Consider the following 17,512-nt stretch of genomic DNA (forward strand, 5'->3'; position numbering starts at 1 on the left):
GTCCGTGAAACCCACACAAGAGAAGGTTTAATTTATACATATACAATTTCTCTGGAGGCTGCAAGTAAGGACAGGTAGAACTATCAAGAGTCAAGAAATTCTCTCAGATGCCACATTGCTCGCTAGTATCTCCCCCTCACAACTTACATTCAGTCCAATGAAGCTATTTTTCAACCTAGAATTTTGGGGGGAGTCAGCAGCACCTCTTGGGCCTCCAACGGCTCCCTCACTCTACATAATGCACTCTGGGAACGATATTGAGGCTACATGGAAACATGAGAACTAAAGAAGGGTGAGACCTTTCAGGTCTAGCAAAGGTGGAGCTTTGGCTCATGGGCTAGATACAGAAGTTCCATTCTGACCTAGAGCCTCACATCATTCTTCAGGAAAGGTATATTCACCCCCAACCCTTGAGTTTCTTCTCTCTTTTGCCTCTCTGAATTATGTGGTGTAACATTGAATTAGGTTTAGGATCTTATACAGTTTATGATGTTAGGGAATGAATGACTAGGTAAAGTTAGACGCTGCTCATATTACTCTTAATTGTAAATGCTATATTTTTACTGTTTCCTCTTTCAAGAAACTATCTTTTATTTTATGTTTATTGTGCTTTATTAGGGGTAAGGGTAAGGTTATATACACATAAGTGTGATGTGTGGGTTTAATTCCAGCAAAAGGTTCCCCTATACTCTCAGGGGTAGCATTTGAGTTCCCAGTGGGTATACAAGCATGTGGGAATTCACATGTAAAATTCATATGTGGACACAGAGGTGAGCTGTGACTTGACTGTGGTTATGAGGATCTGTAAGGGTCTGTGCCTTAGATCCATATTTTTGAACCATGAACAGTGCTGGAAATCATCAGCTCCATGGCTTTGATGGTTCAGTCAAGGAAAACAGATGTGATCTGTGAACCAAGAGAGGAAGTGGGAAAATACCATCTTCCTCCTTCAAGCAACATATACTTTTAAAGACACAAATACTCAATACACAAGGGGCAGTGAGCATGGGGCACAGAGGCTTTGCAGGCAGCAGGGAAAGCCCTCGGGGCACCATTGCATCCACAGGCACCACCTTGGCAACCTCAGCTCTATGTATATTCACTAATAGGCAAAAAACCTTGTGATTTAAGAACATACCTATAGCCAACAGATATTTCTATCAAACTTTAAAGAGCAGGGAAATTGGGTAGCTATAGTGAATGCACCAGGGGAGCAGGAGACCTGACCTTCTCTCTGAGATATTGTACCGCCCTACAAATTTGTCAAAATGCAAACAATTTGGGTTGGTCCCTTTTCCACTTTCTCTTGTCTCTGTTGTTCTCCATGTCATCTCCAAGTCCACACTCCACTACGAGAGATGTCCCTAGGAGCCAATCAGCATGAAAGGGGAGGTTCTGTATTAGTTACCGAGAAGAGTCTTTTCAGTGGCTGACTCACCTCCTTTCACCCTGAATGGCTCCAATCAGCACAAAAGGACAAAGATTCTTCTCAGTGGCTAACATGCTCCCCTTTCATGCTGATTGGCTCGCATATAGGGACCTGGCCGCAACACTGCTCCCAAACAAGTAAGGCGTCTACAATCCTTGTATGTTAGACTTACAGGGCATCTGTCAGCTTCTCTGGCTATGTAGGATTATGCATAGCTTAATTACCAAGAAAACCAAATGCAACATTTTGGATCCTAGCCAATGAGTGCAATATATTTGATAACAAATGCAAATTCACATTCACTAAAGAGCTCATACGCTCTGATAGCTTCAGAGTTATGCTGCCCTGCATGATTTAAACTGCAGTCCCTGTGTATTTCCATGGATCTGGTTTGGTCTCCATTTTTTTTCCCTTTTAAGAAGAAATAAAGGTACAAGTAAGAATCTGATCTTACTTTATGAGCACAGTTGACCCATCTGTGGACTCAAGGAGAAGGCATTCTACTGTGGAAAAGGAAGCAACATAAATGACATTATATGACAAAGTCAGAAAATCTCTCATTAGATGGTGTTATTACTGACAAGCAATTGCAGAGCCTTGTGCCACATCCTAGACTGCTGCTTTCCAATCTTCCAACAAATCAATTCCTCTGACTTTTTTACTCCCTTGGCTGCCACTGATATAATCTGTGATGAATTTAAGAGAGGCTATCAGATCAAATGCAGCAGAAAATGTAGTGTCTGTGAAACTTCTGTGTGAGCAGCAAAAAAAGCACAATCATTTTAAACAGAGACAGATCCTTGAGCAAGTTATGTATCATGCAAGAAGATTGAAATTGCACTGTTGAGAGTGTTACCATTATCATACACTGCACCGATTTTGGGTTCTATTGTAATGTAGAAATTACACTGAACTGAAATTTCATATTTTGTCCTATACATCTCTGTGCTATATGTTATAAATTATATTTTATTTAGCCCCCACAGTACAAAATATACATATGTATTTAATTATTTTGGAGTATTTATACCCTTCCTACTAATAGAAGTTCTCAAGGTGGCTTGCAATATATTAAAAATACAATAAACTAGACAATAGTACTATAGTTACTAGGACTATTTAACTAGTAGTTAAATCTCATTGAACTATCAAACTCTGGCTGGTTTTGTTTTCCCATTATCACTCATGATGTGTGAAAAGAACAATGAGAGCAACAAGGCCCCTGCTGTCTTTGTTGCTCTGTATCTCTACAGCATTTACTCTATAGAAATTAAATTGTCCAGCAAAAACTCTCCAATAAAAATAAATGTCTCTTGCATTTATTGCTCCTGCTGAGAGAAACACAAATAACTGTAACCAATGAAAAGTAGTCACTACACTTTCTCTCTAAGCTTTGTAGTCAAATAGGAACCATTCTGTCTTACTCTGAAATGTTTTGTAGGGCAACACACAAGATTGGAAAACCCTTTAATGCATTTAATGTGCTGTATGATTACTAAGTGTTTCCGATTTCATCTGAGGCTGCAGTCCTGTACCCACTAATCTAGGAATAATCCCACTGAAGTCAATGGGATTTATTTCTGAGTAGATATGTCTAGGATTGTGCTGTAAGAAATGTACAGCCCAGGTTAGGACTCCCCGGCAATCATGCTTAGGACAGGTGAAACTGACCATAGGGGATGGGGAGGGGAGAGGGGAGCAGGCAAGAGGGGGAGGGCAGGTTTGATTATTTGCATGTTTATTGAGTTCAGTGGGATTTACTCCTGTGCAATCATGCTTAGGATAGGATAAGACTGACCATGGGGAGGGAGGACTGGAGTGGGCAGGGGAGGAGGAAAAAGCAAGAGGGGAGGGGAAGAAGAAGGGAGGAGGAGGGGAAAGGCAGGTCTGATCATTTGCATGCTTATTGAGTTCAGTGGGATTTACTCCTGTGCAATCATGGCTAGGATAGGTAAAACGAACCATAGGAGAGGAGGAGGGGAGAGTAGAGGGAAGGAAGAATGGGGGAGAGGAGAGCAGAGGGAGGGGGGAACATAGGAAGCTGCCTTATGTTGAGTCAGACCACTGGTCCATCTAGCTCAGCATGGCTTACACTAACTGGCAGCAGCTCTCCAGGGCTTCAGTGAGGGTTCTTTCCCAGTCCTACCTGGAAATGCTGGGGACTGGACTTGGGAAATTCTACATGCAAAGTAATGAGCTACCTCTGAACTATGGTCCTTCTTTTAAGGAGTATGAGCAGAAATGAAGTCTTAGGCTGCAATCCAATACTCGCTTACTTGGGAGTAAGCCCCATTGAACTCAATGGAACTTACTTCTGAGTAGACACATATTGGACTGCAGCCTTAATCAGGCAACCCCTCCCCCATATATTCTAAATGACTTTTCCAAGAAGGGAGCAAACTGGGGTGGGGGAGAATACATAGCATAGATATTATTTATTTATTTGTTAAATTTATATCCCACCCTTCCTCTCAAAGGGAGCCCAAGGTGGCAAACAAATGATAAAGCACTGAAAGCATCCTGAAAACAACTTTAAAAATGATTTCAGTACTGATGCAGACTGGGATAAGGTATCCACTTAAAAGTCTAATTGAAAAATTTAGAAGCAACATGACATCATCATATTACTAGTGGAGTGACTAGTAGCAACTACACATTCTTGGGAATCAAAGATTCCGTTTTTCATCCTGTACAGAGTCTGAACTTCAGTCGCTGGAAAACTCTGGTAGCAGGGTCTGCTGCTAGTCAGAGCTAGATTGACCACAAATCTGAATTGGAACAAGACATTTCCTTTTTTCTTGGACATGTCATGGTTGCAGAGAAATATGGAGGACAAATTTGATTCAGTTCACATTTAAAGACGAATCCATCAAATTTGCACTTTTAGAAACATATGAGAACCAAAACATAGCCATCCTTTGAAATTTGCACATCCACATTTTGTGATGCAGTTCCCAAACCAAATCCATATATTAGTGTGCCTAAAAATGAATATATTAGTGAAAATAACACACACAAATGCATTACATCAGGAGACGTTGCTTGCAAAATATGTATATTAGTCAATGCTTCATACAAAAATGTATTAAGAGAAATTCACACTAAAATGCTGAAGAATTCTCATGAGGATTTTTAAAAAAAATAAATTCACAAATTGCTGCAGAAATCTGGAGAACTGGATTTTAAGACTGGAAAAATGAGAAATTAAGAGAACAAACTGACTGATCCTTTCATCCCTAGTTGCAGAGGAAGTTACAAATGTATGTGGTTAATTTTTTAGATGATAAAAACTGGGAACCACTTTTCCCCAAGTAGTGTATTGTTGGACAAAAGTACAAGGCTAAACAGAGTGTTTGAATGACAAAGTAGTGAACAGTTTGATCCTGTGCACATTAACTCTCATTCTGTTCAATGGGATTTACTCACCTCATTGACTATATCACAGTAGTTAGTGTGTATAAGCTTGCCTTCCTTACTATAAGTGCTGCCTCATCTTTCTTACATTCAACATAGCCAGAACATTAGGGGTAATTATTGATATTTTCTAGGCATAAAACTGGGAAGGATGTGAAGCAAAATTATACAAATAATCAGTCCATGTCTTTAAAAGACAAAACAAAAATGTGAGAGAAAAGTAATGCAACATAGAAGAGAAAAAAGCAAAGAAAGCTGAATTCAGTGTTCAAAGGTATTTGGATCTATGATTTTCAGGTTTTGTCCATCTAACAATATTTACCAAGGCAAAAAGAGGGTACATTAAAGACCATGATCAATGAAGAAAATTATTTCCACAAATTAGCTTTTTCTATGTTTTTAATAGGAAGTTGTATCTTTACCAAGAATTATCCATTTCTTTGTCAACATGTGGCTTTGTGGACAGCACGCTTCTGTTGGAATTATCAGCTAACTGGTGGAAAAGATCACTTGGAGAATTAGCAGAAGTAATAGTGTACAGGTTATACAGCAAAAGAACTATAATATTTCCCTAGCTGTACTCTGATCAATGAGATCTTTGTTGCCACAAGGACTGTGTAGAAGGCATATTATTTCTTCCATGTCTTCTCTCCATTCACCTCTGCAGAATATTGGCTAGCGTGTTTGCAGATCTTCTTCATTCTCACGCCATGCTGGCCTCACAGTCTTCTTTAAGCAACATCAAGTCTTGCACTAGGCTGTGTTCTGTCCCATGGGTCACTTTCATAATAGCATAAGCCTGAAGTAAAGAGGAACAGAGAGACAGGTAATCCATCATTCTTTATAGTATGCCTCTCAACCGCTCTGGCTGGAATGTTCTGGGTTGTTGCTGTTTTGCCCATTTGCAACACCCTTCACCTGCAGATTTCCCTCCATTGATGGACACGAGAGGAATATAGACACAGAGCAGCATTTTTCTGCAGTGGTACCCACATTTGTAGAATTTGCAGTTGCTGAAGCTTGTTTGGCCCCTTAACATTCTTTGCTGGTTTTCCAATAATGTCTGAAAACATGACTTTTCAGGAGGTAGTTAGATGGAATCTCACCTGACTTTGCTTTTTACTCTGCTAAATATAGTGCTGAGAGCCAGTGTGGTGTAGTGGTTAAGGTGTTGGACTACGACCTGGGAGACCAGGGTTCAATTCCCCACACAGCCATGAAGCTGACTGGGTGACCTTGGGCCAGTCACTGCCTCTCTGCCTCAGAGGAAGGCAATGGTAAATCCCCTCTGAATACCGCTTACCATGAAAACCCTATTCATAGGGTCGCCATAAGTTGGAATTGACTTGAAGGCAGTCCATTTCCAAATATAGTGCTCATAGTTAGATGGAATGTAATCCTACCTCTTTGCAGGTGGACCTAAAAACATCCTATTTCTTTTCAATGGATGTAACTTAGTCTGCTATAATTTGAAATGAAACCATCCCACTCTTTCTTGCTTGCCCACTTCAAGTATTGATTGACTAGTTTTAAATTTGCCTGTTTCTTGTTCTGAATATAACTGTATAATTGTCAGTAGATTTCTTGTTGTAGAGTTTTGCATGACATGGTCTGAAAGAATACAATGTCAACATTCTTCTTGGTCTACCCTCTGTTAGGGTATGGAGGCAGGAGTCCAGTGTATGCTAAGTATCATAAGAACATAAGAAGAGCCTGCTGGATCAGGCCAGTGGCCCATCCAGTCCAGCATCCTGTTCTCACAGTGGCCAACCAGGTGCCTGGGGGAAGCCCACAAGCAGGACCCGAGTGCAAGAACACTCTCCCCTCCTGAGGCTTCCGGCAACTGGTTTTCAGAAGCATGCCGCCTCTGACTAGGGTGGCAGAGCACAGCCATCATGGCTAGTAGCCATTGATAGCCCTGTCCTCCATGAATTTGTCTAATCTTCTTTTAAAGCCATCCAAGCTGGTGGCCATTACTGCATCTTGTAGGAGCAAATTCCATAGTTTAACTATGCGCTGAGTAAAGAAGTACTTCCTTTTGTCTGTCCTGAATCTTCCAACATTCAGCTTCTTTGAATGTCCACGAGTTCTAGTATTATGAGAGAGGGAGAAGAACTTTTCTCTATCCACTTTCTCAATGCCATGCATAATTTTATACACTTCTATCATGTCTCCTCTGACCCGCCTTTTCTCTAAACTAAAGGGACTAAAGAGGAGTGCCTTAGTTGGGGACTGGCTGTGCAAAGACAAAAGCCTGAAAATAACTGGGGACACCCCCCCACACACACACAGAGGGCTACCAACAGACAGGTAGAAGACTCAGGGCCAGCACTGAGCCCAGACTCTTAACTTTCATTCTTTAAAAATGTAAGTTTCTCAGTGCTCTGGGAAAAAAGTTATACACAAAAATGTGACTCGTCTCCCTCCTGCAGTTTCTGTAAAATGAACTAGCCGTCTGCTCCAATCTCTGCCCTTTCAAGATTTTAGCAAAAAGTGTGAAGTCAGAGCTGTGATTGACAAGGGATGTGTTGCATATCAGGCAATAGCTAGATACTCTGGCAAGCACTGCAAAGAGCTGCCATTTTCTGTTTGTTTCTGCATATTTGTTATGGTGTGTGTCTACACATCACGTGAGTTGAGTAAGCTTATAATTTTCAGCAGCAGCAGCATATTTGCATGCCTGTCTGCCCACTTTTCTTTCTCTGTACACATCCACCATGAGGTCCAGAAGATCAAAGAAGTACACACAACACAGGAGGATCTTGGTAGGCATGCACAGTGCCTTTCAAGTTCAGTGACGATAATAAATGTGTACATGTAGGTTTCTTAAAAATTATTTGCAAAAAAATAGCGTATTATACATTTTATCCATCAAAAAATATTTGAACAGAAATTTTAAAAAAGGTGTACATGCAACTTATGATGCCATTACAATATGTTATAGTATGAGTCATACAAGTTTAAATTTTCCTGGACTGCTAACAGGGCCGTTTATTTGTCTGATTCATAGCCTGTTTTGAAAACTTTCCCAACAAGAGGTTTTAATCCTGTACTCACTTTTCTGGGACTAAAGCTGCAACACTAGTCCCACATACCTGGGAGTGAACCCCATTGAAATCAATAGGACTTACTTTTGATTAGACATGGTTAGGATTGTGCTAAAAGTCAATGGAAATTTTGAGCAGACATAGCAAAGGTTTGTATTGTAACTTTTTTCTCTCTCCCACTCCAGTCCTATTTTTTAAGCAATTAGGCAGGGCTTCTTTGGTATCAGTGCTGCTATTTGGCAGGAAACTAATACTAATGATTTGAAAAATGTTCTGCAATGACCAACTGGTTTTGACCATAAACTATTATATGGGGTGTATGCATTTTTACATCTTCTCTGTGTGTATATGGAGTCTTTCCAACAACCCTGTGAGGTAGATTAGGTTGAGAGCTGGTTCAGTCAAGCTGCACATGATTAGAATATTTGTGTGTATTGGCATTTCCCCCCAATTTTCTATAAAATATCAGGACTGTGGAATGTTTCAGATGAAGCACTTGGGGGGTCCACCTTTGTACATTTCCCCCCACACTGGTTTGTGAATATATTATATTTTTGCACCCCAGGTTTCTTTCTGTGTCCTCACTCCCCTTTTATCTTTGCAACAACCCTGTGAGGTAGGTTAGGCTAAGAGTTGGTTCAGTTAAGCTGCACATGCTTAGAGTAGTACTTTGTGTGTGCGTGTGTGTTGGCAAATTGTTGTTGTTTTGTAATTTGCTGCAAAATATCAGGAATGTTGCAGTTAAAGCAACTGGGCGGTTGCCTTTGTGCATGTTTTCCCCGCTCATTGCATCATTTGTGAATATGACATGATATATTTGCACTTTGATTTTCCTCCTTCGTCCTCCCTCTCCATTTTATCTTTGCAACTATCCTGTGTGGTTGATTAGGCTGAAACTTGATTCAGTCAAGCTGCACAAGTTTTTTAGCTGCTCCTATTTTTTAAATGTTATTTTAACATTTAAACTTTATGTAATAATCATAATTATGGTTTTTGAACTATTTATAACTGTTGTAGGATGCTTTGTGAGGGCTGGAACTCTGAAAAGCAGGTTAAAAACCTGTTACATAACTATATCTGAAATCAAGACTGTGGATTCAAAATAACTGTTCATATTGGTAATATATGTACATAAACATTGCCAATAGGAAGGTGAGTGGGTGTTCGGGAATGTAGGGGGCCCAATCTACATACAGTGTACTGGGCCCCGGAAATCCTGTTAACATCCCTGCATGCTCCCATATATATACATACACAAGATACTAGGGCTACACCAACAATCTATTCTAAAGGGCAAAATGGAGTACAAACTAAGCCAGGTTACTGCACCAGAGGAGATTTGCCACACAGTGACGGCTCAGAGCAAGATGACAGGATTGGCCATTGACAATGACATTGATGAGGCTAGAGTCTAAAGTTCTAGAAGCTGTGGAGAACCTGGCCACAGCATCTTCCATTAGCAGATCCTGCTCTCATAGAAGAGTTGACAGGCATGATGATCAATTATTCTACTGATGTCAGTAGCACAATGAACTACTGACATCAATAGAAGGCAACTTACTGCTGTAAGCTGAACACAATAAAAGGTTTTGAGAGCCACGGTTCTTCTGGGAAGGGAGCAGGGGCAGCATGAAGTGCAGAGGAAATGAAGGAAAATGCAAACTGAAAGATGGAAAAAGAAAACTATGCAAAGAATTTTTAAAAGTGAGAAGAAAAAATAGTAAGTGTAGTCCAACTCACACCCTGAGGTAATGGGGCAAAATGAAAGTTTCAACCAGTGCTGCCAAAGGAACCGACAGAAAAAGGCTGGTGCTATGAGGGTGAGGGATGGACTTCCTACAAAAACAGTAGCCAGCTTCAAGCATCCCAAGCATAGCCCAGCGTGGGCACAGAACCCATATGTGGGACAGCACAGAGAACTCAAAGAAGGGGGTATCCATGTCCTGATGTTGCAGACTTCTGCAGCATCCCCTTCCAGTGGCAGCCAATGATGTGGAGCAGGTGTAGGGAGATGCGGACCATTTTCATGTCATGGTGAAGACAAAGCTTTAACTAGACATTACAGAGGAGGAAAGAAGAGCTAAGCACACAGCGGCCATTTTCAGTGGCAGCTATATATTTTTTGTAATCTCTGCTTTGGGATGAACACAAAACACATGTGCAGTGATTGATGTATTAACTGTGCAATCTTAGCCATGTCTACTCAGAGGTAATTTCTACTGGATTTAGTGGGCTTTACTCCCAGGTAAGTGGGGTTAGGAGTGTAGCCTAAGTTAAATATTACAATGACTGCACAGAGAAGCCATTACACCAGAGTGGTTTCCATCTTCCTCTGTAGGACGAAAGTTCATAGCTATTGCTGAGATCTGTAGAAGCAATACTTCCTCTCCTGCTTTAAGGAATTGCTTTTATTCTGAAAAACTATTCTGTGCACACATATACAAGACTTGGACAGTATCAGAAGCCACACAGTTGTCTCACCCAAGACTGTAAAGCCTCATTAGATAATTGGTATGAATGTGCCTCTGAATGCAAATAAAAGCCCAGCATGTGCATTTGTGTCTAATTTGCACTGGGATTGGACAGGGCACCCAACATCAGAGTATGTAACAGTATGCAAATATGCTGCTGCACCGCTCAGTTATGATGAAAGGCGGAAGCAAACTCCATCATGCTGATGTGCTACAAAGCCAAGGACAGGGTATTGAGGAAATCATTTCTGTTTCTCCTTTGTCCCTTGATTAAAATGAATGCCTGTTAGAGGCAGCAAAGGAAGGACAAATGCCTAGAAAGCCATACTCATTTTACTTTAATCAAGCATGCAGTTATGCACGTGGCAAGCTGGAAAGAACCAGTTCAAATGAAGTATACTCAGAGTTAGGCATCACTCTGGAGCAGACATTATGTTCTTGTTCCTTTGTGCTTTTTTCCCAGGAGGTGATTGATGTAGATGGAATATATATTTCAGGAGATGATCTGATGTATTGTTATAAACTTTTAATCACTCAGAACTAATCTTCCCATATCATGTATTATAGTCCATGTAGACTAGATCCCTTTCTATGTGCAGGGAGGCCATGTTTTTGTTTTATGTGGGGATCATTTAAAGATGACATCTCCCCAGCTGCAGTCTGAAACAGGATGGACTATACCATCTCTCTTGTGAACTAGATAAATAATGTATTAGAGCTAGAGGGCAAAGAGATGTATGAAACGGGAGGGGGGTGTTGTTCTCACAAAATTGCAAAGTAAATCAAACATATTAAGTGAATAGCTGGACTATATCAACTGTTTTAATATTGTTGCTTCCTCCCTGCTAAAACAAGATCACACAGCACATGTCTTGTTTCTGTTATTCTGTTATGAGAGACTACCTGGTAACTCTACATGCACTCTGTCTTGAGTTCAATTGGCAGAAGGATATAAATATAATACATAAATAAACACCATAAAATCCAACAATCCATTCTCAGGTATAAGTATTGCACTAATTTCACTGAAGTTCAGAATCCTCATCTGATGCAAGTCCTTAGCAAAGACAGTCATGTTAGCACTTAAGATACATTTATAGGTTTAAAGGGATTCACTGAGTGAAGTCCATTAAGGCAGCTGTCACAATGCTATACTATTCTTGACAGTCTGCTGCATCTACATATTGACAAATATGTGGCACGTACCTTTCACTTTGTAAATCTATCATGAGCAGCTCTGAATAAGGCAGCAGCTGGGTAAAATAGGCTGAATGCAGTTGTGCTTATGTGATTTAGCACTTATTAACATGCAGCCAGGGCATATTTATATCACAAAAGTAAAGCTGTAACTTTTCCCCCAAATGCTGTAAAATATTATTTACGCTGCTCTTTAAAGCTTAGGGTTAAGGTGATAATTTTAATTCACTATGGTTTATTAGTTTTACATAGGAGGGTATTTTGTTTAATGGGCATGACATAGTGTTGAAGTATTGCTATTCACTCCTTGGAATGAAGTAAGTCAGAAATTTAACCAAATAAAAATAAAGCAATCATCAAATAAATATAAAGTAATCATAATACAAAATAAAAAATACCAGGTGCACAAAGCACAAGGTACTAAAAGTTTCACCTCAGTAATAACAACATTTGTGCATTTACAATACATTTCTATCCTCAATCTGCTAGCAAACAATTAACAATGCTAAAGAGAATAAACTCTGGTAAGTATTTTTTAAAAAATAACATAAACACTTGTTTCTTTTCATTATCCTAAAATTCATTTTGCAGTTCTGCAAAAAAATTGAAATATAAAATGCAGTGCAACTTCTGCTGTCTTCTGCTCACAGTGACTTTTACAAGATGTTGTCAGTTAAAAACCTGCCACAATTCACTGTGCATAATTCCAGAGGATGGACCTTTAAAATGGAAGTTTGCTTTCAGATATACCAGATTTCATTGTCAAGGTATTTGGACATGACATTTATCAAAATAAAATATTAGACACCAACCATTATTGACATTAACCTATCCGTTTAAGATTTTGGCTCCCTCACCTCCAATTTTTATGTCAAAATCTGAACCTAAATGTTCTAGATCAATTTCCTACCTCTTACTGAAAAGGCATGTCTTGCCTATGACTACCAATATATAAATGTGCTTTCTCCTACATTTTAGCCTGTCTTCACCACACAGCTAGATGCAGAACATAATCAATATATTAAAAGGAGCATGAGAAACAGACTAAGGCACTGCAACACCCTTTCATTCACCCAGCTTAATAGCTATTTGCCATTCAAGGTTAGGGGTGATTAATGATACCCCTCAGCTACTGAACAGTAATTACCAACAACCAATATTAAAAGAAGTCACCCCTGGAAACTAGGTAAGTAGCAATGACCCATCACCTCACTTTGCAGCTATTGCCTAAGGAACCAGTGTAAATAAAAGGGGGGGGAGATTGGTGGATAGTATTTAAGAAGTGGGGGTGAGCTAGAAGGGTGAGGGAAATGACAGCAGGTAGGGAGATAAGCAAAGGGAAAATAGCAGGACCATACTGGGCAAAAACTCACCTGCTTCAAGGTTTCCAGAGCCTGAGGAAACAGGTCTTGACTGTACTGCAATTTGGCCACTCTCATCATCTGGACAGCCCTCAGAGGATGGAAGCCAGAATAATAAACCCTAGAAGCATGGAGGGGAGAAAAACCATAGCATCTTTGTCAGCTCTCACCTTCACAGTTCCTGCCTCAGTGGAGAGCTATTAGGGTGGGTCTGCAAAGCCATTGTGAATGTTAATAAGGTATTCAGAGAAAATTTGCTACACAGTGAAGCAGTGTGAAATACTGAGAGAAATTAACAAATTATTGTTTTCTGTCCCTACATAATGGCTTTTACATTATCCTGTTAAAAAGTGACAGGGGTGGGATTAATTTGCACACCTCAGTTAGACGATAGAAAGGTTCTGACTACACTTAAGTGTTAAACAAAGAGGCTTTCTATTTCAGTAGTACTGGGACAATTTCATTTCCACAGGAAATTTTTCAGTGTAGAGCTTGAGTCTCCATTCAGAGTCTTCACAGAGATTGGAACAGGATTCAGGGCACGACCACAAAATACAAAATACATAATGGTGAAATATATCCACTGCTTCAATTCCAAGGGCTACTTTGGGCTTACATTTGCCTTTAAAACACAAAATATGTCTACAAAAATGGTTGAGGGGATATATCATTGCAATGTCTAAAATGGCCAGTACAAGCAAACTACCCTTCAAAAACATAAAGGCTAAGAGCGTGAGATGGTTAAATCCCCAATTCAAATCTTTCCTCAACCATGAATCCAGTAATTGGCCCCCGAGACGCTACTATTTTCCAGCTTCCTGCATATAATATGAGGACAATATTGCCCAACCTTAAAGGATTCCTGAGAAAATTGAACTCTGTAAGGATAATAGATAAAATGTCAACAGTAGTAGTGGTGGTGGTGTAAATGGCATTTTTAGCCATTTTTTGGATGCTTCTCAACAGATGTTTATAAAACACAAACTGAAAAAACAATTTCACATAGACTTATATGCCAGCCAGCATCTCTAGCTATGGAATTCCATTCTGGGACAGTGAAGCAAACCTGAGCATTTGTGCTTACTTTTCCTTCTGGCAAAGCTTGAAAAGCCATACAGAATGGATGTAACCTGATAACATTTTATGTTTTCCTTCCCACTAATTTGATGGGGCCAGTACTCCTTATTAACTACATTGCCATTAGTACTGATTTACAACCCACATAGAGATGAAGACTGTGGCTGAGTTAGGCTGCTTGTTTGTAGCACAAGGAACACATGTAATGCGCTGGTGTCACTAATTACTTGCAAGATTATGTACTGGAAATGTCAGTGTTTGTTAAAGGCAATCAGCAAAGGAAAACCATCCATTTGATCAAAGATTCATCCATTTTTTCTGGCAGATCCTCATGCTATTTATAAAAGTAATCTTGTAGTCTAGCTACAGCAGCAGAAGAATTGTAGATACAAACTCCAGTGGCATAAGCCATTTTCTACAAAACTGAACAGCAACAATTTGGAAATGGCCCACGTCAAGTCATTTCATTGGTCTATACCCCTTATCTTTGCTTATATGTAGGGAGATGATCTACACCTGCTGTTAAAAAGTCATCGTGAGGAGGTTTCCCCTCCATGGTAAAAATGCTCTCATGAATGAAACAGGTACAATGTGGTAAGGTCATGTTAACAGGTTTTTCAAAAATCTTTGCTTTCTAGGTTTTTCATGGGGCAGTATCTTGTAATTTTACCATGTGGTAGTTTGTCACTACTTTGGGATGGTCTGTCCATTTGCAACTTTAAGTGCTGGCTTGCACGTGTCAATGATCTACCACAGATGGATCATCACAGACAAAATGTTTATACTACCTTAGGGGCCATCTTGTGGGCCCATTAGATGGAAAAGTAGGATAGAAATTAGTGGGGAAATTAAAATCACCCCAACATACTGCTATTTAGTGGAGTCAGTTCACACGTTCAGCTTCAACTCATAATGTGTTAACCAAGTAATTGTTAGAAGTGGGGCAAGAGCAACTTCAGTTTGGGTTCTTTTGTTTGTATTCCAGAAGGAAGATAGTGTTAGGGTCCTCCAGCTGGCTAGGCTTGCCTACCTTTACCTGTGCTCTTCTCTAGCTAACTTCCTTCCGTTGTAAACTGATATTCTCAGGGAAGCTGACCTGCCCCTCCTTCGTCTTGGAGAGAGGAGACGTCTATATCTTTGTTCTCTCTCCTGAACCATGAGGGCAATACCCAAGTCTGGGCATTGCACCTCCAACTTAGTTGTTAGTTAGAAATAGGTATGCCTTTCTTATCTACTATATATTTTTATAAATAAAGTAGCTTTTCTTGTTTTGCTAAGTCTTAAGTCCCAGTGATTTAAATGCAGGGTAAAAGACTGCTGCTTAGGTGCCACACACAGCTCAGACCACTGTTACTCTGCTCATATCCATAACAGGAATAACACATTAAGAGATGTAAATGTATGTGAACTAGCCCTTTATACTGAGGTGTAAAGAACTCTGTCCACTCCTCCATGTGTACACTAATGCATTAAAAGGTTTGGGACCATGCCCTGCTGGCCCTGGACTCCAGCGTCCTTCAGCCCCAGCCAACATGGTGGATAGTCAATGATGATAACAGTAGTGGGTCCAACAAAACGTGGAAGTTTCCCATCTCTGGTTTCGACCCTATATGCCCCCATCCAGTATCTAATCTCCATTAGGCATCCAATACCTAAGGGAACCAGAATGGCTGACTGTAGGAGCTGTCCTTCTGTTTTATTGAAACATGTTTGGCCAGCTGGCTGAGCAAGAAGGCACCAGAACGAGGGAAGAGGAAAAAATCAGCACATCACAGAACTATGGGCTCTTGCACTAGCAGTGGGGATTGGACCTTTGCCCTCTTGGCCTGGCCATTATCTCCAGTGGGATACTACTACTGTGGCAGTAAATTCATCATGCAGAGCTGTCTTTTACTCCCACAAGAATTCTATTTAGACTTGTTTAATAATTGCATCCAATTCCTAAAGTATTCAGAGCTTGTGAAGATTTAGGATTATGGTACATGATACCAGAGGAAGCAGTAAGCAATTAAGCCATGTCAGGAAGACAACCAAAACCACTCACAGCCATAAACTAAAGAGAGGGGAAATTTAAGAGGTGAAGGTAAAGGAAGCAAGCGTGAAATTGAGAGCACCAAGTACATAAATATTTACAAAGCTGTTTCATTGGGCTGATTTATGTATTGGTCTTATGTGTGTGTTTAGTTGTTTTTCACAAGCTTTCAAGCTGACATGCAAAATAGCTGTTTAGTATTATTTTCTGTAATAAACCTGTTATATTATTGGAACATCCTTTTGGACTGGAACATCACATTTGCTAAGAAATGCTTTGAGACAGATTTGAGGGGGAATGGGCAGAGTCCTAGAGTATGGTTCCATTTAACTTAATGGCCCTACTATAAAAAATTCAGACAAAACTTTAACATTTCAGTGTAGTTAACAATATACTAAATAGGTCACCAAAGAAGGCTAGAACCTCAATAAGGGAGGAGTTTAAAAGTTTTAGAGGGGTGCAAGCGTGACCGGCACCTGAGAACAACAGGTTAGGACTGTTAATATTGAACCACGTCTATTAAAGGTCCCTGTCACCAACCAAAGCACTGCCATCCTGTTCTCACTTGATACAGGGCCTAGCCAGGCTGCTACCCCCATTTTCTCTGGTCCCACACCAAGACAGAGCGTACACATACCCTGAGAGATTTGTGACAACACAAGGTTCTCAGTCTGAATGTAGTTTCAGACCAGTCAGGTCAGATGCGGCATGGACTATCTTGAACATTAATGAGGCTGACGAGTGTATCCCAGATTTCTTTGCATTGTTGCAGCAACAGACTCAAAGGAGATTCTCTTACTTTAATATACATATCAGTATACTACATGTAGGAAGATACATTCAGGAGCTGTTCTTCAGTTATGTAACTCGGCCCCATAGCCAGGGTGGAGCAAATGGGTGCACCTAGGATTTTTTTTAATTGTCTTTTTAATTTGTGACATGACAGACAATGACAGCTTCCATTTAAAGAATGACAACTTGATTTAAATACAGGAGCAATTTAAGACTAGGACCCTCTGAAAAATCTGTGAATAAGGTAGGGCAAGTGCACAACAAAAGCTTCATCTGGAACAGTCCCCAAAAGTCTGCTCACTCAAGATTTCCCCTGATTGAGGGTGTATTTTTCATGATTACAATCACCCTACAATTACTTAAGTAATACTGAAAAAAACACCCTGTATAATAACATGACTCTTGAAGAGTTAAATATTAGAACTTTGCATCATGGGCTAGAATTAGACTCCAACCCTGGGACTTTCAGTTGCTCTGTTTTTCAGTTTCAGTTTCAATTGTGTTCTCTACCCAGCAAGAAAAAAGCATGTTTGCCTGCGGTAAGAAGAGTTTGTTTATTCTGCAGTTATTATGATGAATAGAGCAGGATTGGGTGCTTATTGCCAAAGAGTGAAATACAGAGATCATTTAAAGTGATCTGAAAAAAAAATCTACCCAAGTTACCCTTTACTCTTTTAAAGCACTCACTATAC

At 40.0% G+C, this 17,512-nt stretch overlaps 1 protein-coding gene across 3 annotated transcripts in view; it reads right to left on the reverse strand.

Moving 5' to 3' along the window:
* Positions 1–4,554: 4,554 nt before the first annotated feature.
* Positions 4,555–17,512, reverse strand: part of SMYD3 (SET and MYND domain containing 3) — a 597,530-nt gene continuing 584,572 nt past the window's right edge. For all 3 annotated transcript variants that reach the window (XM_061624643.1, XM_061624645.1, XM_061624646.1), the window contains exons 11-12: positions 12,932–13,040; positions 4,555–5,642 (exon numbers count right to left, since the gene is read on the reverse strand). In XM_061624643.1, the coding sequence (XP_061480627.1) occupies positions 5,547–5,642; positions 12,932–13,040 (205 nt within the window). In that variant the 3' untranslated portion in view covers positions 4,555–5,546. The remainder of the gene's footprint in view (positions 5,643–12,931; positions 13,041–17,512) is intronic.

Source organism: Rhineura floridana, chromosome 4 (assembly GCF_030035675.1).
Source record: "Rhineura floridana isolate rRhiFlo1 chromosome 4, rRhiFlo1.hap2, whole genome shotgun sequence".
NCBI classification, from domain to species: domain Eukaryota; kingdom Metazoa; phylum Chordata; class Lepidosauria; order Squamata; family Rhineuridae; genus Rhineura; species Rhineura floridana.